This window comes from Felis catus, chromosome D3 (assembly GCF_018350175.1).
Source record: "Felis catus isolate Fca126 chromosome D3, F.catus_Fca126_mat1.0, whole genome shotgun sequence".
Classification (NCBI taxonomy): domain Eukaryota; kingdom Metazoa; phylum Chordata; class Mammalia; order Carnivora; family Felidae; genus Felis; species Felis catus.
The window spans coordinates 26769568-26793511 of NC_058379.1; the positions used below are offsets into that span (position 1 = coordinate 26769568).

General features: G+C 52.2%; 2 protein-coding genes across 4 annotated transcripts in view; both read right to left on the reverse strand.

Moving 5' to 3' along the window:
* Positions 1-3870: 3870 nt before the first annotated feature.
* CRYBB3 (crystallin beta B3) lies at positions 3871-10216 on the reverse strand. Its single transcript, XM_006938535.3, has 6 exons — positions 10129-10216; positions 8710-8800; positions 7003-7121; positions 6335-6467; positions 5298-5440; positions 3871-4181 (listed from the first exon to the last, which is right to left on the reverse strand). Exons 2-6 carry the CDS (start codon positions 8782-8784, stop codon positions 4016-4018), a joined length of 636 nt encoding a protein of 211 aa, XP_006938597.1. The 5' UTR covers positions 8785-8800; positions 10129-10216; the 3' UTR covers positions 3871-4015.
* A 2155-nt stretch (positions 10217-12371) lies between these two features.
* Positions 12372-23944, reverse strand: part of KIAA1671 (uncharacterized protein KIAA1671 homolog) — a 201556-nt gene continuing 189983 nt past the window's right edge. For all 3 annotated transcript variants that reach the window (XM_045042018.1, XM_003994871.6, XM_045042019.1), the window contains 3 exons: positions 22437-22570; positions 18760-18842; positions 12372-17541 (listed from right to left, as the gene is read on the reverse strand). In XM_045042018.1, the coding sequence (XP_044897953.1) occupies positions 18764-18842; positions 22437-22570 (213 nt within the window). In that variant the 3' untranslated portion in view covers positions 12372-17541; positions 18760-18763. The remainder of the gene's footprint in view (positions 17542-18759; positions 18843-22436; positions 22571-23944) is intronic.

Here is a 23944-nt window from a genome sequence, read left to right on the forward strand (position 1 = left end):
CATTACTGAGTTATTTGACTACACCTGCCTCTCCATTAAACAGATAAAGTGATTTCTTGACCCTCAGGCTCACTCTCTTGTCACCGAGAGATACTCTTACCTCACTGTCCCTCTCGGGTCCTGTCCCTGCACAAGCTAGGATTTGAGTCTGAGCCTTTTGGAGTTAGACAAGCCTGAGGTCAAATCTCGGCTCTGTCCCTCCCTGGCTGTGTGACCCCGGCAGCCGGCTCTCCCTCTCTGGGCCGTTTAGGAGGATTGAATGCCTTAGAGGAAAAACGCCCTGGCGTACTTGGTAGAAAAGCAAGTCCTCCTTGGCACAATTAGTGGGGACTGAAGCACTGGACAGTCACTTGGAAGTCAGTGACCTCCTGGGTTCCCCCTTGGATTGGGGTCTGGCGGCACCCCCCCTCTAGAGTCAGCCCCTGCTACAGACCCTGGGGTCGAGCCCAGGCTGAGGGAGGGAGGGACCCACTGAGCCAGCACTGAGCCTTCTTGCGAGCCCTCCTCTGACCCCTTCACCCGGGAGCTGGTTATGGGCCTTCTTGGTGTTAGCCGAGACCACAGACTGGCCCAATGCCTAGAACACAGTAGGTGCTCAATAAATGGCAGCCACCTCCCCAGCCAGCAGCTACAGCAGCAGGAAGGGCTTCAGTTTGGCCAGCCACAGCACAGACAGCCGACAGCTTTGGAGGCAGACATGAACTTGAGTCCTAATTCCACCACTCTGAGGTTCTGGCACCCAGGGCAATTTGCTTCAGTGCTCTGGGCCTCAGTTTCTCTCTCTGCCCACGGGGAATGGGTGTCTCCTATCAGTAGGTTAGAGATGATACCGTAAAGCCCTTGGCGATGTGCTCAGCCCGTGGTGTTGGAGACAAGAGGGTGGTGGCTTTTATTATGGTTGTTGCCGCTGGTGGTTTTTTTTCCTCTGCTGTGTGTCCCTGCCCCTGAAGGACAGGTCACAGTGTATGGGCCTCAGGGGAGGATGTCCCAGAGTCAGCACCCAGAGAACAGACCTCAGCTCTGACACTTCTGGTATGTGCGACCCCAGGAAGGTGACGCTGCTTCTCTAAGCCTCGGTTGCCTCATCTGTGAAATGGGGTGAAGAACTGGGCTGGCCTGTCGAGGTCATTCTTAGGGCTCAGTGATTCAGATGACGTCTGGCATTCAGCGAGGACTCATTCATAAAGCAAAACAAGGCCTCTGTCCGTGAGAGGGACGAGGGGGCGGGTCTTGGGGGGCAAATGGGGGACAAGGGGGGTGCTGCCATCCTCACGTAGCGGGAGTCAACCCCGCCTTTTGTCTGCCTGGTTGCTGGGTGCCCCTCACCCTCCACCCGGAGCCTGGCGCCCCACCCAGCTCTCCCCTGCACACCAAAGTAAAAAATGATTCAAGGTGATTTCTCGGCTGTGCATATACATTTTTTAAACATGCAAACAGAAGTAACTGACAGCTGCTGTATTCTTTTCAGCGCCTTCCCCGAGGCCCCCTCAGTCCTCCCACATACCAGCTGCATCAGCCATGGGCAGGCCGCAGGTGGCTGGGAGGGGCTCTGGGCACAACAGGGGAACAAAGTCAGGGAGACATGCAGGGCTAGTTCATGGAGGTGGGAAGGTCCAGGGCAGGTCCCCGGGGCTGCAGGAAGCCAGCTGTCACCTGACTGGCAGAAGGGACACTCCCTTCTCTTCTCACTGGGGCCAGAGACGCCCATGGATGCCCGGCACTGCCACAGCACCCCCCTCTGGCCAGATGAAGGCACTGAGGCTCCAAGCAGTGACAGGTAGGAGGTGGGATGGGTTCTCAGGAGACCTCTGGGAGGTTCACTGGGCTGCCGATGCAGGGAAAAGACAGAGCCAGGGAGGCCACACCACCAGAGCTCAGCCAGGGGCGTTCCGGCTGGTGTCCCTGGGTCCCCCCTTGGCCCCATGGTCTACACTCTGTGCCACAGCCAGAGGGATCCTGTTAAATCGTGTCTTGCCTCGCTCAGACTCTCCATGGCTCCCACCTCCCTCAGAGAAGGGTCTGTGCAGCCCTAACTGCCCTGGCCCCACACCCTCTCTGACCACTCCCCCTCTCTACTGCTTACTCCTTTCCAGACCTACTGGCCATGTCTTTGCCATGTCTCCATCACCCAGCCACACTCCCGCTTGGGACCTTCACACCCATTATTTCTCTGCCTAGAATGTTCTCATGGTTCATTCAAGTCTCAACTCCAGTGTCACCTCCTCAGAGTTCTCTGACCCCACTCATTACCTCCTATCATAATATTGCACTTCCTTGTCTATAGCATTTGCTAATTCCTAACATTATATTCGAAATCTACTTGCTTATTTATGTAAATAAATAAGAGGCCCACTGTCTCTCTCCTCGAAAGTGAACCCCATGAGGGAGGGACTTTGTTTTGTTCCCTGCTGTGTCCTCAGGCCTTGGACAGGGCTGGCATTTGCTGAATAAATTAATGAAAACAGACATGGCAGAGAGATGAAGGGGGACATGATGGATAAGTGGATGGATGGGATAAAGGAAGGGTGGATGCAAGGATGGATGGATGGATGGATGGATGGATGATGGATGGATGGATGGGAGAGAGGTAGGATGGATAGATCAATGGGAGAATGGATGGAAAGAACTGATGGATGAATGGATGGAACGATGGATAGAAAGAGGGGTAGATTGGAGGAAGGATGGATGAATGGATGGATGGATGGATAGATGGATAGATGGATGGATAGATGGATGGATGGATGGATGGATGGATGGATAGTTAGATGGGTGGATGGATGGATGGATGGATGGATAAATGGATGGATGGATGGATGGATGGATAGATGGATGGACAGATGGATGGATAAATGAATGGATGGATGGATGGATGGATGGATGGATGAATAAATGGATGGATGGATGAATAAATGGATGGATGGATGGATAAATGGATGGATGGATGGATGGATGGACAGATGGATGGATAAATGGATAAGTGGATGTATGTATGGATGGATGGATAAATGGATGCATGGATGGATAAATGGATGGATGGATGGATAAATGGATGGATGGATGGATGGATGGATGGACAGATGGATGGATAAATGGATAAATGGATGGATGGATGGATGGATAAATGGATGCATGGATGGATAAATGGATGGATGGATGGATGGATGGATCTACAGATGGACAGATAAATAAATGGGTAAATAGATGGATGATGAGTGGATGGATGGATGGATGGGAGAGAGGTAAGATGATGGATCAATGGGAGAATGGATGGAAAGAACTGATGGATGAATGGATGGAAAGACGGATAGAAAGAGGGGTAGATTGGAGGAAGGATGGATGAATAGGATGCATGGATGGATGGATGGACAGATGGATGAATAAATGGATGGATGGATGGATGGATGGATAAATGGATGGATGGATGGATGGATGGATGGACAGATGGATGGATAAATGGATGGATGGATGGATGGATGGATCTACAGATGGACAGATAAATAAATGGGTAAGTAGATGGATGATGAGTGGATGGATGGATGGATGGGAGAGAGGTAAGATGATGGATCAATGGGAGAATGGATGGAAAGAACTGATGGATGAATGGATGGAAAGATGGATAGAAAGAGGGGTAGACTGAAGGAAGGATGGATGAATAGGATGGATGGATGGACGGACGGACAGATGGACAGACGGACTGACTGACAGATGGAAACAGAGACAGGAAAACAGACACAAGATCAGTGCAAGTTGTGCATGTGACTCTGTCTAAAAGGACTAGAGCCTGGGGGTGAGCCCAGCTCACAGCCAACCTTGGGGACTCTCAGAACCCTAAAGCCCCAGCCCCCTCAAGAAGTGACGCAGAGGAACATGGCAGGTGGGGGACCGGCCCCAGGCTTTATTGAGTAGATTCCGGGGAAGGGGGGACAGGCAGACCATCACCCTGGCCCTGGAGCCTCCTCTTCTTGCCTCTGCTGCCCCCCAGGGCGGGCCTGGGCCACTGGGGCCTGGGTGCCCTTCAGCTGCTGAGGAAGCAGCCCCGCTTGTGCCACTTCTGGTCCCGGATGCGGCGCACAGACTGCAGCTGCGGCTGGTTGGCGTCCCACTCGTTCCAGTGGCGGTACTCACCCCGCTCGAACACATACTGGCGCCCACGGTAGCCGGGGAACTCGTAGCCAACCCACCTGCCGGGTACCAAGGTTGCGGTAAGGACGGTCAGCCTGCTGCCTCCAGCCAGACCGAGGCTTTTAAAGCCGGCATCTGACCACGCTCTCTGCCTGCCTAAATCCCTCCCTGGCTCCCCAGTGCCCTCCGGATGAATTCAAACTCCCTACCCTGCCAAACATCTCAACATGTCTTCTCCACACCCCATACTCCAACCTCTCTCATACTACTTTCCTTGAAACAGAGTGTCTCTGAACCCTTACACGTGCTTTTCCTTATGCCTGGAACACTCTTCCTTGCCTCATCCATATCCCTCTCCCCTTTCATTCATCTTCTTTACGTCTCGATTTGTATGTCTCCTCCTCCAGGAAAGCCCTTGCTGACGTCCCCAGGCTGAATCAGAGAGCCCCTGTGAGTCTCCCATCGCAATCCTGGTCACAATAAATTGTGAATACCTGTCTCCTTGTCTGTCTCCCCAGCAGACTAAAATTCATGAGGGCAGAGGCTGTGTAATTCTTGTTGCCCCCATATTATACACATAGAAATGCTCAGTACAAAGTTGTTGAATAAATTACTATCAGGGAGGAGTGGCACCTTTTAAGGCTCAACCCCAGATCTCAAGCCCACAGAGTGAGATGTAGTCACTGACAAAGGGAAAATGATCCTAAGATTGCATTAACAGAGATATTAAGCCTAGAAGGAGGGAGGTGATGTACTACGCACTCTCCTGTATACTATTCAGGTCATATCTAGAGAACCACTATGTCACTTCTCACCCGGGTAAGAAGGGCAAGGACTGTGAAAGGAAACAAACAAAAATGCCCCTGAGGATCAGTTCAAGGGCCTGGGGAGGTTTGGCAAAGGAGTGAAGACCTAGATAGGGACAGGTAAGAGCAACAGGTTTCACTTGATTTAAAAATAAAGATAAAACTTCCGACAAGTCAATGCTTCCTGGAAATCTAATGGTTATGGAGGGTGAACAATTAGCCATTCCCATCATGCCCCCCCCCGCCCCCCCCGCCCGCCATGCCTGGAGAGGCAGGGAGCGTCCGCTGTGTAGGAAACACAGTGAACAGAGATTCTATTTAGAGCCAGAGGGCGGGGCAGGGGCAGGAGTGGGGGGTTGGGTCCCTTACGTCCCGTTGATGGCCCGGATGCTCGCCACGCGGTCCTGGAAGCCATGCGCCCAGAGGCTGGGCACGTCGTCATCCACTATCTCCATCTTGCGGCCGCTGAAAGCTGGGTTCTCAAACAGGTGCAGCTTATGATCCGGGCCATCCTGGGGGCGAGATCACGTGGTGAGCCGGCGGCCCCTCCCACGCTCAGAACAGGGCTTCTGAGACGTGGGAAAGAGTCCAGTCACCACAGAATAACGCCTACCCCCGAGCGCCCCCTGCCCGAGGGAGGGGATTCAGGAGATGCCTGCAGGAGGGACGGGAGGCTAGGGAGGTTCCTCCAGAGCCAGCCTCCTTGGGAATCTTAGAGCCAGGGAGCCATGAAGCCGAGAGTGGGCCGTGGGGCTCCTATTAAAACTCCATCATTTAGCAGCTAGGGAAACCGAGGCACAGAAAGGCCGGAAGGAGATAAAAATCAGTAAGGCAGGAGGATTCCCTCCTGACTAAACCAGGTTCTGACTGTGGTCTTCTTAGCTTTCTTCCCACTGTAGCATCAGTGACTGTGACAAGAAGAAAGGGCTGGAGCAGCCACGGAGGGTGGGTGGAGCAGGTGGGGGTGGGGCAGAGCAACATTTAAGAGTGTCGCTGTGGATCGAGTCCCTTCCAGGTGTCTGAGGAAGGCAGGTGGAGAACCCGAGCTGCTTTGCAGTTACTTTCTGAAGTTACTTTCCGGGATGCGTTGCTTTAAGGACAATGCTGGTCTGGGACTGGACCATGTGGCTCCTGATTTTAACAGGGTTACAGAGGGAAGTGTCTGTGCTGGTGAAGTCAAGATGTGAATCCTGGTGTCCCGGTCCCCAGCTCAGTGGCCACGGGACCATAGCCAGCTGCTTCTCAGCCCGCACAACCTTTTAGGTCAGAAATGAAGACGCCCCTTCCCCAGCCAGGTCCGTACCAGCCCGGCCCCCAGCTAAGCTTGCGCAGTGAGCCTGCCTGACCCAGCTCCCAGCCGGTCCTGCTTCTAGGAGCTCCCCCAGATGGGCAGGAGCTGTACTCACGATGTGCAGGGGCCGGAGGGACAGGAGGCTGTCGCTGTGGTGGCTGTTGGACCAGGCGTCCCAGCGAGGGTAATCCCCCTTCTCCAGGACAAACTGCTCCCCACGGAAGGCCCTGCGTTCGAACGCCAGCCACCTGTAGGAGGAAACCGGCCTGGACCCGCGTCTCCTGAGGGAAGGGCCCCCAAAGCTGCTGACCTTCGACCTTGAGCCCTCCCTCCAGCCCTACCACTGATCCCTGGTCCAGGTATGAAAGGAGCTCCCGGAACATACTGGCTGCTGAGACTCTGAGCCAGAAAACCATCCTGGGAAATAGTGTAAAGAATCTGTTTTATGTGCAGCCTTTGTGTGGGTGCTCAGGAACCTTCTTAGCACAATGCCTGGCACCTAGTAGGTAATCCAAAGATAATTCGTCTCCTTTCTCCACCTCTTCCTCATTATTATTGTTATTATTATATTGTTATCTATGTGCACGTTTCCATTCATTTTCACAGACACTCTCTCTGAAGCACGTGCCAGTGTTATCCCCATTTGACAGATGGGAAAACTGAGGCCAGAGATGGGAAGGGAGTCGCCTAAGACCCCACAGCAGACCTAGACCTGGAACCCGGACCTCCTGACCCCCGGAAGGCTCGGGCTGTGAGGAGGGGGCTGGGGGCCCAGGTACTCACGGCCCAGACTCCACTTGGATGGAGCCCACCTTCTCCAGCAGGCTCTCCGTCAGGTTGGGGCACTCAGCCGAGAGCTCGCACCGCTTGCCCTGGAAGTTCTCCATTTCATATACGATCACCTGAAAGGGCAGCATCCTGAGCATCCCAGGGGCGTGGAGCTCCCAGGGCCACCCCTTTATCCCCTCCCTCCCTCTGCAGGGTCCTCCTTGGGGCAGGGCCAGGAGGACCATCCCTCCTTCCATCTGCTCTGCCTTGGAAGCGAAGGGATCCAGCATCGACTGCAGGCTTGCACTGCCCCCTCGTGGCCACACGCGGGAATGTCTCCAGGAATCTCAATTAAACCAGGATTGCAGCTGCTGACCCCAAACTAACAGGGTGAAATGACCCAGGGAAAGGAAATAAAGCCGCTTATGGTTAGGAGGGAATGTGGGCCCCGTTTTAAACTTTTCAAGAGAGGCCAGAAATCTGTATTTCCCTTAACGTGGAATTTCCCTGTGCCAACGAAGGAAACAGCAGCTCGCAACGTCTGAGTTGACCTTCACCTGTCCCACGCCCAGAGAGGGAGAGACTGCAAAGGAAGAGGAAGGTTTTGCCTCTCTTATCCACCTAGAAGCACAAGCTCTCTTTGCAGAAGGCCCCTGAGTTACATCTGTTCTGGTCGTTTTATAGAAGGCTCAGAAAGGGTACGTCACTTGTCCTGGGCTGCACAGCAAGTTAGGCAGAGGAACCAGGATTCGGTAAGTCGGCTGGCTCTTTTCTCCTGCACGTTGCTATGGACAAGGCCCACGGAGCCAGGAAGGGCCTGTGGTGGCATCCGCCTTCCAGGCGGGCACTGCCTCTGCATCTTTGCAAAGGCCTTTAGAAGTCCCTAGACCAACCCTGTGGTCCCCCCAATCCCAAGAGGAGGAAGGCCTCTTCTCTTCCACTCTCTTTAAAGCCACCAGCACAGGGCACCTGGGTGGCTCAGTGGGTTAAGCGTCCGGCTTCGGCTCGGGTCATGATCTCACGGTTTGTGAGTTTGAGTCCCGCATCGGGCTCCGTGCTGATAGCTCGGAACCTGGAAGCCTGCTTCGGACTCTGTGTCTTCCTCTCTCTCTGACCCTCCCCCGTTCATGCTCTGTCTCTCTCAAAAATGAATGAACATTAAAAAAAAAAAAAAAATGAAAGCCACCAGCACATCCTCAGAACTGCCCCCACCCACAGTTATCCCTTTAGTCAACCTATCCTCCAACCCCATCTCAGGTTAAAGCCCCCAGGGAGGCTCAGAGAGGGGAGAGCCAACAAATTCCAGCCGTCGGAATTCTCCTTAGCTGGCCAGGGCAATGGCCTTTACATTTAGCGCTAGCGCCGGCTCGGGGGGCTGAGACAGCGAGCATTGTTCCATTTTCCAGGTGGGGCTGTTGAGGCCCAGAGGAGCCAGAGAACTGGACTGAGGTCAGGCAGGAGAGTCCGAGCCACGTCTCCTGAAACCCCTGGGGCCTCTGTGCCCCACTGAGACAGGCTGCGTGTGTCCAGTTCCGTTCTCCAGATGAGGACACGGGAGAGAGGGTGCAGTAAAGGCGTGAAGGGAGTGAGGTGTCTTTCTGGCCCCCGATGGCTGGCAGGGGTTTCTCTTTCTGGAGGCCAGCTGCCTGCTGGGGAAGCTGACCCCGAGGCCCAAGAGCAGCCCCAGGCCCGGAGCCGCTGGGACCCCTTCCCGCCCCGTACCTTGTAGCTGCCCCCAAGGCCGCCGTGGCTCTTGCCCGCTGCAGCTTGCTCGGGTGCGCCATGCTGTTCTGCCATCTCGCCAGGAACGCGTCTGGCTCCAAGCAGAGGAAAGTGAGTCACGGATGAGATTGAGGTCGAAGATAGCTACAGAACCTTTTGCTGCTTTGCGGGACGTGGTCGTGACTCACTGCACTGGGTCATTCAGTCATTCGACAAACATTCACTGAGCACCTATCATGGGTCACAGGACTGGGCCTGGCCCCAAAGCTCATCCCCCTCCCCCCTCCCCAACTACTCCCCAAAACAGGGTTCTTCAAGCTCTGTGTAGGCACACCACCTCCGGACCCTGGCCAGAGGGTGGGCTTCCGCGGGGTTTCTCTACAGGGATCTCTCCCACCTCCACGCTCTGGGCTACGGTCTTCTGTTCATTCGTTACTCTGTTCACCCAAGATTCCAGGAGCACCTGCTCGGTGCCTGGCCTGGGGCTGGGTAACCCGGATGAACGGCAGACTACAGACTGGGGGGAGGTGGGCAGACAGACAGACAGATATCCAGAGAATGCACGATGCAGGACCAGATCCCGGGACACCTACTCTGGCCCGGTTTCCAGACGTTTGGTGATTTTTTCCATATGCACTTATGGAGCACTTACTGTGTACCAGCCACTTAAAGACACAGACACAGACAGACCGTTCCCTGCATCCCTGTGGGGACCGTGACACAAAACACAGGCCCCACAGTAGTCACGTGGGAGGATTCTCATGATTGTCCCGCGACACACACAGGGGACTGTTCTCCAGTTTATCAGCACACACACATGCACGCAACTTGCACACACATAAGCTCCCGTGGTCCTTGTACACAGTCACATGACACCCACTGTACACGACGCCCCCCCCACCTGTCACACACACACACCGTGCCCATCTCAGACGTCCGCAGTGGTCCACAAGGCACACACACCTACACCCCGCGCCTGACTGCCCCCCACCATGGCCCCAGCGCCCCCACTGCTGGCGGGTGCAGCTGCGGAGCCCATATGCTCTGGACACAGGCCCAGGGATGCATATCCTACGGGATGCTTGTCCTGTCTATGCCTGGCCTCAGCAGGTCACGGGGCCTGGCCCAGCTCAGGGAGGACCCTCAGGGTCCTTGGCAGCCCCCAATTTGTTCACCCCCCTTCCTCAGCTGCGCTTAGGAGGAAGCCTAAGCACATGCCCGGGGCCTCTTCCCTGGCCACCTCCCTCTGATATCAGTTGGGCTTGGTGGCTGGATCGGCTCCTCCCTCTTGGCTCCAGCCTTTAAGTGAATCCCTGGTTTGTGCAGGGGCCAGCCGTGCATGCCCCAGGGAGATCCCCAAAGGTCTGGGCCTGCCGGGGCAGCTCTCGCCTCCCCTCCCCTGCCCATCCCAGAATGAACCTGCTGCTGTAGCCTCAGGAAGAACAGAGGGGCCAGCACCGTCTGCAGACTCAGTCTGCCTTTGCTCGGAGCGTCCTATTTATGGGCGCTTTTCGACAACCCAGCACATCCCAGCCTGCTGAGGCAGCGCCCCGTCCACCCGATTCCGTTCGGGCCATTTCACTCCAATAGTGGGCCCAGGGAGGCCCCAGTGCTTGTGTCCTCCGCCATGGCCCCTGATGGCTTCCTGGGGGCAGACGGACCTCATCAGCTTTGTTGGAAGCCTGACAGCGCCGACGGGCGGGCATCGGGGTGTAAAGCTCTCTAGTGCCCCCCAACTCCCTTTCTTTGCTTTCTTTGGCTTCCTGGAGTCACCACCTTCCTAATCCGCTAAGTGACATTTTTGGAATGATACCAGTTCTTAAAGCGAGGGGCCCCGGAATCAATTTTCCCATGTGCCATTATGGCCTAAATTTTAAGTCAGGTCATCCTAAACATAACCCCCAAATTGGGTGTCCACGGGATGCTGTAACAGACCCAACAAAGATTTATTTTCTTCATATAGAGGCATATATGGCTAACAGCTACCATTTATTGAAGATCTATTATGTGCAAGGCTATGTGCCAACTTCATGAACATTATGTTTAATCTTCACCCAGCCTGCCTGCTTTCTTCCTTCCTTTCCTTCCTTCTTTCCTTCCTTCCTCCCTTCCTTCCTTCTTTCCTTCTTTCCTTCCTTCCTTCCTCCCTTCCTTCCTTCCTTCTTTGAGAGAGGGGTAGAGGAGAGGGGCAGAGGGAGAGAGAGAATCTTAAGCAGGTTCCCTGCTTGACACAGAGCCCGATATGGGGCTTGATCCCACAGCCCTGGGATCATGACCTGAGCCGAAATCAAGAGTCAGATGCTTAACCAACTGAGCCCCCCAGGTGCACCCCCCACCCAGCCCTCTTTAGGGAAGGAATTACGATCCCCATTTTATAGATGATTCAGAAACTAAGTTCAGAGAGGTGAAGTCACTTACCCAGAAGCACACAGCAGAGAGGTGGAGAGGCTGGCTTGACCCAGGGCCCAGATCTTAGCCTCAATAGAAATAAAGGCAGTCATGATTGTTACCTTATTTATGACCCCCAACCCCCCCCCCAAACAAACAAAAAAATGAAACAAAAAACAAAACCCAAAGAGAAAAACAGAAGCCAAAAACAAATCCAAACCAAAACCCTAGGCCCATATATTTTTAAAGTATGATTAATGATGGTTGGGAGACTAAAATGAGGAGGGGGCCAAGGAGTGAATTGTTAGGAAACAGGGGTTGGTTTTGTTATTTTTGGCTAAAATCCTCAAGTTAGCCTAGAGCCCAGTGACCCCACGTCTCTGGAGATAGTGATGGAATGCTGGGTGGCAGCTGCAGCTGGCCTCTGGAAGCAGGTGACCTCGGGGGCGCTGCTGGAGGTCAGAGCCACATCTGCAAATGGACAGCCACGGAGAGATCATGAAGCAAAACACTCAGACTGGGGCTTTCCCGCTTCTGTCCGTGGAGGATCCTTCTGGGCAGTTCAAACCAAGGGACTACTTCCTGCTGGCCATCATGGGACCCAGAGCTGGTTTTGCCCCCTTAACTTGGGATGCAGTCACCACCTGCTAGGGATCTAGGGGGGAAGGTCTAAGGGGGATCTGGTGTGACTTCCTCCCATCCGATCCTTTAGGATCTCTGGATCCTAAAAGGACCTGCTGTGTGGCCCAACACTTTCACATGCCACATTTCCTCCGCCTAAAGTTTCTCAGTATCGGGACTATTGCCATCGGAGGCCAGTTAATTCTTGGTGGTGGGGGGAGCCGTCCTGTGCCCTGTGAGATATTGATCTGCACCCCTGGCCTCTACCCATTAGATGCTAGAAGCACCTCCCGTCCCTCTTTGTAATAACCAAGAATGTCCCCTGTCTTTGCCAGGTGTCATCTGGGGGCCACTATCCACCCAGTTGAGGACCACTGGCTTAAACTCTTGCCCGCTAATGCCGCTATCAGCACTCCCACAGCCGGGAGGAGGCAGAATGAGGATTCAACCCCACGTTGAATGGAAATCCTGCTTTGTCTCCATGGGTCCCCTTTCCCAGGACCTCAGCTCCCCCCCTTCCTGCCGGTGGCCCCCAGCTCAGCACAGACAACAGACCGACTCAGCTGGTGCATGCATGGGAGAGTCCATTCATCCGCACACTGACACACGGAGTTCTCCAGTGCAACTTGCATCGACACTGACACACGGAGTTCTCCAGTGCAACTTGCATCGAAGCTTTATTTGCTATTTTCATAGTCTGAATGCAACATCTTTGTACATGCAAAGGTCATCGTGTTTAATGGCAGCTGGCCAGATTCCCAACTGCTCTTCTGTGCGTATGAAACCTCTTTACAGTTACAAAATATAAAAGCACTTGTAGATATCCAATACTCTGTGAGGTCCAGGAAGCCCCCATTTGTTTTAACGTTAAAAATATAGGTTTTTCTAGATGAATTCTCAGTCACGCGATTAGAGACTCTTTTGGGGATTGGATAAAGTACCTGTCGTCCACCTTCTGTTCAGAACCCCTAGAGCTTGTGAATTCATAAGGCAATTGCAAGAACACCAGCAGGCAGGTTTAACTTACCTATACACAGGACTGGAGTTTCTTTCCTACCGTGACTCAAATATCTCAGGAAGGGCCCCAGAAGAAAGGCTAGGAAAATATATAGCGGATTTATATATATTTCCACTCCCTCCATCTTACAAAGTGTTTTGAGGATCAGATCCATCGGGGAAGTACATCGTTTCTAGGATATTAGTATGATTTAGGAAACAGCACAGTACAAAATTATCTTCCATAACACAATATATTATTTTTGAGCCCCCTATTTACAGGATCTATAAGGCTATGTGAAATGAGACCAGTAAAAAGCTCAAATTGTTCTTTAGACAACAGCATTTTTTTTTTTGGAGGCGTGACACCACTGGAGATTGTCAAAAAAAGGGGCCGGTCGGATTCATAGAGGGAGATGTCCCGGCACCAGGTTGGACAGTGACCATTTAAGAAGATTCAGGGAGAAGCCGATTGATTTTAAGGGGTAGGGCTCCAGGAACCTGAGGCTGAGTCTGCAGAACCCAGATTTCTGCACCCCTCCCCACAGGAATCAATCCAAACAAAAGAAAACAAATTCTAGACGGGTGGGATGGTGGGAACCAAAGGACAGAGGGTGGCGAACACCTGTCACACTCGCATACTGACTGGCTTTCTATGTGGCCCTACATTTCCAGAACCTCGGCTTGCCCAGAATCCCAGCGGGGTTAACTCATAGCACAGCAGAGCCCGGAACCGTGGCTTCCTAGGTGGGTGTAACCCAAGGTGGACTGCCTTCCACATGTGGAGTGGGTCCTATCTGTTCCAGGTGGCTCCCTCCAGGTCAGTGCTGTCCCTCCCACCCCACGGAACCATGGTGCCATGGGAGTTTTGCTTCCATGTTTAATACATGGTGGTGGAAGAAAGGCACAATTGAGGCTGTAGGTTTCTCCATTACGGTGGTGACTTTGCCATGGCGTGAATTAAGGGGGGAGGGTATCCCCCATTGGATAGAGATCTTCTCCTGCCTCTACTTCTCCCCTCAGGCTCACCCTGAAATTCTAGGGACAGGAACCTAGCTTCCTGTGTTAAGGGACAGGATTATGGGTCAGGGGGAAACACAAGGATTGAGGGGGAAGAAACAAACTGATGAGGGAGAGGCAGGCCTGCCAGCATTCTCCTTGGGAGGGACACTGTCTTTTGTGCAGGCCCGAGTCACCTGTGAGAAAGTGTTTAGTTTGGGAGGCGATCTGGCCATGTCCCTGTGGGTTTTCAGCTTTGTGATTATGCCTAGCTCCTGGGGCAATCTGGGGGTGTGACAAAGACATGTACAAGCATAAATGGACGAGGCAGTTCACAGCACCGGGTGGGAGCAGCTGAGCTCTCCTGTGGGGAAAGCACGTCAAGGGCTTCCCCCCAATCCCTTGCGCAGCCCCTAAACTCTGGGACCTGAGGCCCTCCGGGGCCTCAGACCTGTGCCTGTTTCTATTCTCACTCCTTAGCAATGCCTAGAGTTGGCCTCACTTCCCAGGACACACAAAGGGAAACACATTTGTCTCACAACAGATGACTTGGTTTGTCCCCCTGGAAAAACTCCCCATCTCATTGTCCTTTTCCTGAATCCTGGACAACCTGAGGCTGTCGGGTCAGTGTCATTCAAAGCCCCCAACATCGAAACAACGCAAGCCTTTGAGTTCACCAGAATTTGTCTGATGGCACCAAGGAATTCCCCACAACACTGATTTTTGAGGTCTCACCATGGGATTTCACAAGCCAAAGGCCTCTGTTTCATTAGGCAAAAGACCATGAAGAAGGGGACCCACTGGAGGGGAAAAACACACAGACTCGATCAAAAGACCAGCCATCAAAATGCTGACGTGCAAAGGGTGTGTGTGTGTGTGTGTGTGTGTAGACAGAGGGAGAGACTGTGCGTACATAGGGTTTTGTGTTCAGTATAAGGCTCTCATTTAAGGAGAGCCAAAGGCCCCCAGGAAGGTGGTTGGATGAGGGCAGGTGACTTGATTGCACACAAATGGTTAAGGCATATTAAGTTAGTTTTAGAAGACACAGATATCCAAAGGCGGCCCAGGCAAACTCAAGAAACTAGCATACAACTGTCCACTGAGCGCCAGAGCTCACTCAGTTTAGAAAGAGGAGAAAACCAATGACACACGTGCCCAGCTATTCGCAAAAGTTCCAAAGCATCAGTCACTTCTAACATCATTGCGCTGGTCATAGTGGGATCCAGAGCTCATGGGGAGCCTGCAGGGAGACGGTGGCTCCTGACCCCCTGTGATGGTCGTTTGTACAGTGGAGAGGTGAGGCTGCTGTAGTCACTTTCAAGGGGGGCGGACTTTGTACATCCTAATCATGAAGGAATTAAATGGATTCTTATTTCCAATCAAGGTGTGGGAGGATAGGCAAAAGATCTCCAGGTTAATCTCACGTTCAAGTGTTCTTCTTTCCTGTTGGATATACTGGGCTACAACAGAACTGAACCTTGGAAAGTTCTGCATGGGTGAGTATCAATATTCTCATTGAACTGAGCAGGTAAATTCCTACTGTCCAAAATGGCATCAAGGGACCCTTCCCGCCTGAAGGAAAGAAAGACAGGAGCCAGGAAGAGTCAGGGTCAGAACATGCGGAGTGTCTTTAAAGGGGATCTATTGACCTGGAAAGCCATTGCATCAAAACTGTTCTAAAACATTAAGTGGATCTAAAAAAAAATTTAAAAAAAAAGGAAAGGAAAGGGAAAGTGAAAGGGGAAAGGAAAAAGGAAAATCACAAAGCAGCAGTTCCTAGATGCATCCCACCCAATGCTCCAGAGAACTGATTGACCACTAACTTGGGGAATGAAAGGAATTCAAATTATTACCAAGCAGGGCCAAACCTCTAGACACAGATGCAATGAGGCTTCCAGATGCAAAAGGTTGGGTGGGTAACATGGTTCAACAACTGCCCATCAGTAGCCAAAGTTCAGCCAAAAGGACTGGCGGGGGGTGGGGGGGGGGGGAAGGGGGTGGGGCTTCGGTCCCTGTCCGTGGTGCTGAACCACAACTGCCCTCCGGGGCCCAGATGTTTGGCTTAACCTGAAGAAACAGGATTGCTCTTCACCCCTCACACCCACCCCCCAAGAGAAGGAAGAGATGGTAAAGGGTGAGGGAGGAAGAAGAGATGGGGAGACACATGGAGACCCCTGGAGACATGGCCAGGGGGAAGGATGGTATGGTATGTTTTGACACCCTTTGCAAATAATGGACTTATCAAGAAAGATTTTCACATCTTGGGAAGTCAGGGGGTGGGCATACATGTGCTCAATCCCCATATATAGCCTTCCATATATAGCCTTAGGAAACTCAGCCCTGGCACCCCTCAGCGGTCACAGGGTGCCCTGTGAACGGCCCAGGCAAGGTTGGCACAAAGTTTATGGCGACTGCAGGCATGGCAGGTGGCCAGTCAAGCATATCTGGGATGTTTGCGGGAGCCTTGGGTTTCAGAGGTGGAGGAGGCTGGTGTTGAGAATCTCCAAAAAGAAAGATGATCCCCAGAGGTCCTGGAGATTCCTGGGAGTGAGCTTAGTGCTACCAAGAAAAAAAAAAAAAAAGAGGCAAGGTGAACCTTATACTTTGTCACCTAGCATCCAGCACTTTCGTCCAGAGAAGAGTTTCAGCAAGACCCTCACTTCCTGCGTTTGGACGTAAAATAAGCACTTGGTCAGGTGGAGCTGGCGGGGGACGGAGGAGTGGTAGAAAGAAGAGGTGAAAAGAAAAAAAAAAAGAACCCCCCCATTCATGCATTTGTTCAAAGACCTATTTGGAAAGGTTCTTCCATGCCGGCAGTGCGGGTGATGTTCAAAAACGACTAGAGATAAAGATTCTCAGGGCAGGTCTGATGTTTGAGTGAAAAGGCACTGCCATTTGGGCTGCAATTTCTGAACATTTGAGGCCAAGGGACCAAGGTCACTCCATAGAAATCAGAGCTCAGATGGAAAGGAACCAAGAAGATTGGTATACAAGGGTGACAATTAGAATTTGTTCTAAAAGCATCGGGTAGGGATGAGATAACCTGAGATGATCGAATATGTCAAGCAAACTCTTCACATATCTTTCCTTCTGCTCTTTAACATAAAAAAACATATGTACATATCTAATTTCAAAGAAAATTGGCTGAATTATTGCTTTAACGTCTTCTAAAGCAAACAAAAAAGACGTATAATGAGACAGGTCAACTATGCACACAGCCCCGCTGAAAGGATTAATACACTGCAAAGACGTGTGTGTTTAAAAAATTGGAACTGCTGATTCTTTGAGAGGGAGGGAGACAGAACTTGCCAAAAAAGCAATCAAAACCCCAACCCCGTAACACTGCCGTGGACCACAGTTACAGCAGGAAACGGATGGTTTCTTCTTCCTTGCAAATATGCTCTTGAAAGAGACCTGCCCTGGGTTGGAGGACGAAGTGCTTTCACAATACAGGTGTTTTTCCAGAACCCAGGGAGATGGTCCAGCCTCAAACCCATGTTCCTGGAGTGGTGTCTAAAAGTAGGTAGAAATGCACATTTTTATGGAAAACACAAAACCACCAACATGGACAATTCTGGGCAGCCTGGCTTCGTTCTCAGCCTGAAGTGCTGTCTGGGGAGACGTGCAACTGCTTGAGGAGGGTGGGTCTTGCCGCCCTGATCCGGGGTGAGCTTGTGGAGGGCCAGGAGGCCCCAGCCAGTGTTCTCCACCCAACTGCAAGGGCCCAGGCAGGTAACCACGTGCAGGAACGAATGGCAACAGCGTGTCCTCGTCTTCGGGTTCTGACAGTTAAGGCTTCTGTTCATTAGACGTGGCAGTGTCCCCTGTCTGGAGAGGAAGAGACAGTCCTGACGTCAGCAAGGGGAACATGTGACCCTATGTGTCTCTGCCATTAAGCCTTAAAACCTTTTCTGGGTATTCTCCAAGACGGCCATCCCCACAAGCCATAGGTTAGGAAAGATGAGTTTGGAGTTTTGTTTTGTTTTGTTTTGTTTTGTTTTGTTTTGTTTTTTGGAGGAGTGGGGTGAGAAAGGTGGCCGGTGGTCAGATGCAGTGGAACAAATGTGAAATTTAGGGTCAGGTCAGGGTTCCAGCCTCAGTTTCCTCATATGGATTTCTATGAGTTTAACTGAGATATCACATGTATAGCCCTAAACACAAAATAAACATGGGCTCTGATTCCTTATCTAAAACTGAGCACAGATTTAGATGGGAATTTAGAATTGTGGGGGGGGGGGGGACATTTATTATATAAACGTATATACATGCATGTATGTATTATGTAACATACATATATATTATGCAAAGCCCCTATCACACCTGCAGTGTAATGTAAAGACATCCATGCAGGTCAGGTTTGCCTCTAAGTAGGTCATGAAAATGCTTCGTTGTCGGTGTCTTCTGGATTTGAGGTTTGTGGGTAAGGGGCTGGCGGGTCTCCTGTGCTACTCATGTCAGAGCAGACTTTTAGGGAGCATGAACCACACGCTCCTACCCCTAAGACTAACCACCAGCACTTTAGTGCATCTTTACTGAGCCCTGGGGACCGCTTGGCAACATGGACGCGATTAGCCCATTTTACAGATGGGGAAACTGAAGTTCGAGATCTGAAGTCATTTGGGACCTGCACTGGGGCATATCGAATCATCTGACTTTTTTAATCTTTTTTTTTCCAAATTAATTTTTAATTATGCAGGCTGTATATGAATGCAAAAACTGGGGACATTTTGGATTAAGCTAATCTCTGATGTCTCACCATTCCACTTTATGAAAGCATTTTGAGATGCAGTGAGAAGAGCTAGCCAAGTGCATGAGCCCACAGCCCAGGTTTATCTGGCTCTTCCCCTAGGCTGTCCACCTGGGTTTTTTCCCCTAAGAGGAAACAGGTCACCACAGCCCTCTTTATATGAGTCCGGAACACCCGCACCCATTTCCCCTTTTCTCTCCTAGGGTCCAAAAGTCTCCAACCCTCTGCCTTCTGGCCTAGGTTCCTGACTCTGCAGACTGCAGGCTCTGTCCACGTTCCCCCACTGCGCCCCTTCATACCTGCTCAAGCTTGGTTCTCATACAGGCTTTGCCTCTTCTTTGATTTCAGCTCCTTTAACCACTGGGGAGAGGGCTCTTCCGACCTAAAACCACAAAGCCAGTGAGAGTCAAGCGTGAGCCAGACTGAGGACTCCCTGCAGGTGGGGCTATGCGGTACCAGACTCCGAACCCTCTGTGCCGAGGCGCCGCTGAGCTGGGCATTCGCAGGTAGGAAAGGTGCCCCTGTTAACGCGACTGATGAGCAAGAAACGGGAATCAAAGTGCCCAACAACGAGGAACATTGAATAAATCGTGGTATGCCCATTCTATGAAATGATCTGCAGCTGTGAAGTCATTTGACACAGAATTATTTCCATCCATCAATCCATTTGTCACCCAGGCGTGTCTCCATCCTTCTAGCTCTCCACCCATGGAAATGCCCATGATGGTTATTTGTATGTGCCAACTTGGCTAGGCCACAGTACCTAGGTATTTGATTAAACATTACTCTAGATGGTTCTGTGAAGGTATTTTCTAAAAAGAAATTAGTATTGGGATGGATGCCTGGGTGGCTCGGTCGGTTGAGCGTCTGACTTCGACTCAGGTCATGATCTCATGGTTCGTGGGTTCGAGCTCCGCATCGGGCTCTGTGCTGACCGCTTGCTCAGAGCCTAGAGCCTGCTTTGGATTCTGTGTCTCCTCTCTCTGCCCCTCCCCCGCTCACATTTTGTCTCTGTTTCTCAAAAATAAATAAATGTAAAAAAAAATTTTTTTTAAAGAAATTAGTATTAAAAAAAAAATCAGTAGACCTTGAGTAAAGCAGATTACTCTCCATGTTATGGGTGGGCCTCATCCAATCAGTTGAAGACCTTAATAGACAAAGACTGAGCTCCCCACAATTCTGATAACAGACTGCTTTGGGGACTCAAACTACAACATTGGTTCTTCCCTGAGTCTCTAGCCTACTGGCCTGCCCTATGGATTTGGAAGTTGCCAGCATCCACAATCGTGTGAGCCAGTTCCTTAAAATAAGTATCAATCTCTCTCCCTCTCCCCCCTTCTCTTTCCCCCTCTCTCTCCCTTGCTCTCTACCTTTCCCATCCCCCACCCTCTTCCTCTCCCTCTCTCTCCCTGTCTCTTCCTACTCTGTGTGTGCATGTGTATATATACATCCAACTGGTTCTATTTCTTTGGAAGACACTGACTAATATGTCTCCCGTATGACACAGATAGATGCCTTATGTTTACCAAATGGTAACAAATGATTGTTTGGAAGAGGTCAAGATTTGTTTTAATTTTTTTTTTTAAGAACACACACCCATAAAAGTACTCAAACCACAAGTGCACAGGTCGACACATCTAAGTGAATACATTTGAGCAGCTACTGTATCAATGGTGACACTTCTGAGCATTTTATTTTTTACTTTCTTCACGTACTTTGCTGTGTTCTCCAAACTGCTTGTAATGAGAACGTACCATTTTAACAAAAACAATAAAGTCATCATCGTTTGAAATTTTATTCAAGAAAAAGATCGTTTTTATGAAGATTGTCTAATGGCCCTGGGAAAACGGTCACATGAAACACGTTAACGGGAAAATGAGCTACGTACACACACGTCATCTCAATTACATTTAAAATTACATTCAAATGGAAGGAGAGAGACCCCAGCATCACACTGGTGGTCTTGGGGGGGGGGGCGCGAATCATGGGTGATTTTGTTTTCTGTTTTATATGCTTTTTATATTTTCCAAAATTTCTATGGTGGGCATATACACTACTTTTATAATTCAAACACAAGTACTCATGAGACCTGATCTACGCTGTTCTCAGGGAGAGTCCCTGACCCCATGGCCCCAGAGGGCTCGGGGAACTTGGTGACCCAGAAAGAGGGATGGGGGGGGGGGTCTATGAAGAAGGAGAGGTCCCCTAGGCAGACAGGGCTCCGGGCTACCCCAGGCAAGCCTTGCCTGATGGCGGAGGCACAAGACCCGGCCTCCAGAGCTGCCTCTGAGACCCTGGTCTGGTCTGGGGGCTCCTCCAGCCCCAGAGAAATGCCAGAACCTTCTGCTGACTCCAGAGCGATTCTCATGTCCCCAGGGCATGAGAGGCACCGTCTCAGCTGTGGCCTGTTTCTCTCTCAACCTCTTGTATTTTGCTTCCCACAGCCCACCCTGTGCTCTGATAATAGGCACTGCCCGCAGCTCCCCCTAATATCGTGCCTCGAGGCCTTTGCACGTGCTGTGCCTTCAGCCTGGGGTCCCCCTCACGCTGCCTTCTCTTTGTCCATCGTGACTCGGCTCAGGCTACCTCTTCTCTTGGAAGCCTTTTTCTGCACTTTCCTTCCCCAAGTCTGGGTTATGAGTCCTTCCTCTAGCACGGGGGTCCGATAGAGAGCCAGAGAGTAAGTCGTTTTGACTTTGTGGGTCAGGAGGTGTGTGTTATGACTAGTCAGCCCTGCAGCCTGTAACAGAAGGGCAGCCGTGGACAATACACAGAGAATAGGTGTGGCTGTGTGCCAATAAAGCTTTATTTGCAAAAACAGACCGTGGGCGGAATTCGGCCCGTGGACTACAGCTTGCCAACCCCTGCTCTCTCACAGCACTTACGACATTACAGTCCTAGCGGGAACAACCCCTAACTTTTATGTGCTAACGCGTGACGAGAATCCCACTATCCTTTCCTGAGCACGTGCAGAAGGGCTCTGCACACACTTCCCCAGTTCATCCTCATGACCGCCCTGGAAGGTCAGGGGGGTTGAGTCAACCCATTTTGCAGATGAGGAGACTGAGGTTCAGAGAGGCCCAGGGACTCTCCCAGGCCACGCAGCTCTCAAGCTGCACCTCTGGGATGAAGCCCGGTTGTGTGATGTGTGTGACCTGAGTGCCCTTAAAGCGTGCTCTGTAACCTCCACCCCCAGCTGCTGAAGCACCTGGTCTGGGAGCCCCCTGGGTGGGGGAGGGGGCAGGTGCCGTGCCGGGCTCGTCTCTGTGTCGTGCTGGCCCAGCCTGGGATGGGGGCAGTGACTCGACGCAGGGCAGCTGAATTAAGCTGTCTTGCTCAGCCTGGCTGTGCCCTACCATCCATCTTCCAGGGTCTCCCTGATTCTTCTGAGACGAAGGCCCTTCCCTGGAGGGTAAGAGGAGGGAGGATACCTCCGTTTCCCCATCGGCCTGGAGAAGGCTGGACTAGCTCAGCAGTCTTCCCACAACAGAGCCTTGGACTTCCATGGGGGATGTGGAGAGAGGAGGAAAAGAGTGAGGCCAGCTGCCTTGATTCCTGTTCCTCTACCCCCACCTCCGTGTGTTTTTATTTTTATTTATTTAAGTGTTTATTTATTTACTTTCGAGAAAGCGAGAGAGAGACAGCGAGTGGAGGAGGGGCAGAGAGAGAGGGAGAGAGAGAATCCACAGCAGGCTCTGAGCGGTCAGCGCAGAGCCCGACGTGGGGCTCTAACCCACGAACCGTGAGATCATGACCTGAGCTGAAACCAAGAGTTGGACGCTTAACCGACTGAGCCACCCAGGTGCCCCACCTCAGTGTGTTTTCAGACATCAGGCTGCTGAGAGTTCCAGTGATCACAGTTCTGCTTCTAAAGGGAGAAAACAGTTGAAACTCTCTTTCTGTTCTGTTTTAAGCACCCCCCAGAAGTGCATCCTGAGTCTGGGGTTGGGGGGGCCTCATCCGCAGGACCCCTCACCTGTCGTCCTTCTCCATGCTGGAGGGCAACACACGACTGCCCAGTTGGAAGGGGGACTTGGGGGTCTTGGGCTGGGGGGTCCAGCCTGGGGTCTCGCTGGGACTGTCTGCCTCTGGCCTCTTGTGCAGCTGAGCCTGGGGAGAGAAGAGAGCCGAGTCTGTAACTGCCTCTGGTCTGGGAAAGGGTCCCATTTGATGGCATCATCGCTGCATGGTGACAACAGGGCCCCCCAGCATCTGAACTGGACCCAGGCAGGAAACACAGCCTGACCTCGGAGGCTAAGAGAAACTGGAGGCCAGGCCTGTGGTCCATGCAGCCACCCTTGACCACTAGCATCAAAGGACCACCATCAAAACCCCACACAATCATGTTGTCTTTGATGGAAAAGTCACCATTTGCATGTTCTCAGGTCAGGACGTTCTGTCTCCTTTAACTTCCCGAGAACCCGGCCATGGAGGTAATGGCCTCATCCTGCAGAGGACGTTCAGCTCTGCCAAGCTCCTTGGTCCTGTGTCCACATGAATAAAATGAGGTTTTTTCACCATCGGATTCCCGCAGGAAAAAAGCAGGGTGCATTTTCACCCATTTTTGGAGGGCCTGGCTGGGGATGGGGTGACAGTACGGTGGGCACAGGGTTCTGAACTTCGGGGGTCCGGGGCTGGGACAGTGGCAGGTGACAGCTGTCTCTGAGGCAGCTCTGGGACGGCCTCCCTCACTACCGTCCGCCTCACGGCTCTGTGCACAGGACGCCCCCCGTTTGGGCTCCACCAGGCCTGACATGACACACAGTAGCCCGCTTCCCCATTTCACAGAGGAGTTGCCGAAAGGTCAGAGCTCAAGCAGTTGGCCCAGAGTCACAGTTTTCGTGAACTGGCATTCACCCGGGTCTGCCCACCGCCACCCCCCAACTCGAGGGCTCCTTCCAGAATGAGCCTGCTGGCCTCCCTTGATGGTAACTGACGACCAAGCGTCGCCTGTGGCCAGGAGTGACCCCAGCAGGTGTGGCTGCCACCGGGCTCGAGGAACTCGTGCTAACCAAAGCAAACGGACTGCAAGGGCCTCGTTTTCACAGGGTGCAGTGGATCTGAGCTGTGTCCAGGGACCCAAGGACTGGCCTCGGGAGTTAACGCACGCGTCCACCTGGGAGCCCGGAGCCTTTCACCACCTGCTATGTTAGGCCGCCCTGTAAGATAGCGTTTGCTCCAACGCTGGACAATAAAGCCAAAAAACTAAGACATTGCCATGTTGAAGGCCTATAAAATCAACCACAGGCACCAGCATGCATCTGCTGTCTACTGGCTTCTTGTTCTTGCGACAAATGACGCGGACTGTGGTCACGTGAGGCATCACCGGGGGGAAGCCGGGCGAGGCACGCAGGGCAATGCCCTGTACTATTTTCGCGACTTCTTGTGAGTCAAACGGTTTGGAAAATGGAGAGGAAGGAAGGAAGGGAGGGAGGGAAGAAAGGCAGAGAAGGAGGGAGGGAGGGAAAGAGACACGGGACCCGT

Bases quoted from the DNA above. Each gene is read 5' to 3' on its own strand.
- CRYBB3 (XM_006938535.3), bottom strand. From the start codon at position 8,784: ATGGCAGAACAGCATGGCGCACCCGAGCAAGCTGCAGCGGGCAAGAGC. The intron at 6,468-7,002 runs GTGAGTACCTGG...TTCCTCCTACAG, and splicing joins ATCCAAGTGGAGTCTGGGCC to GTGGCTGGCGTTCGAACGCA. The intron at 4,182-5,297 runs GTAAGGGACCCA...GGTACCCGGCAG, and splicing joins ATCCGGGCCATCAACGGGAC to GTGGGTTGGCTACGAGTTCC.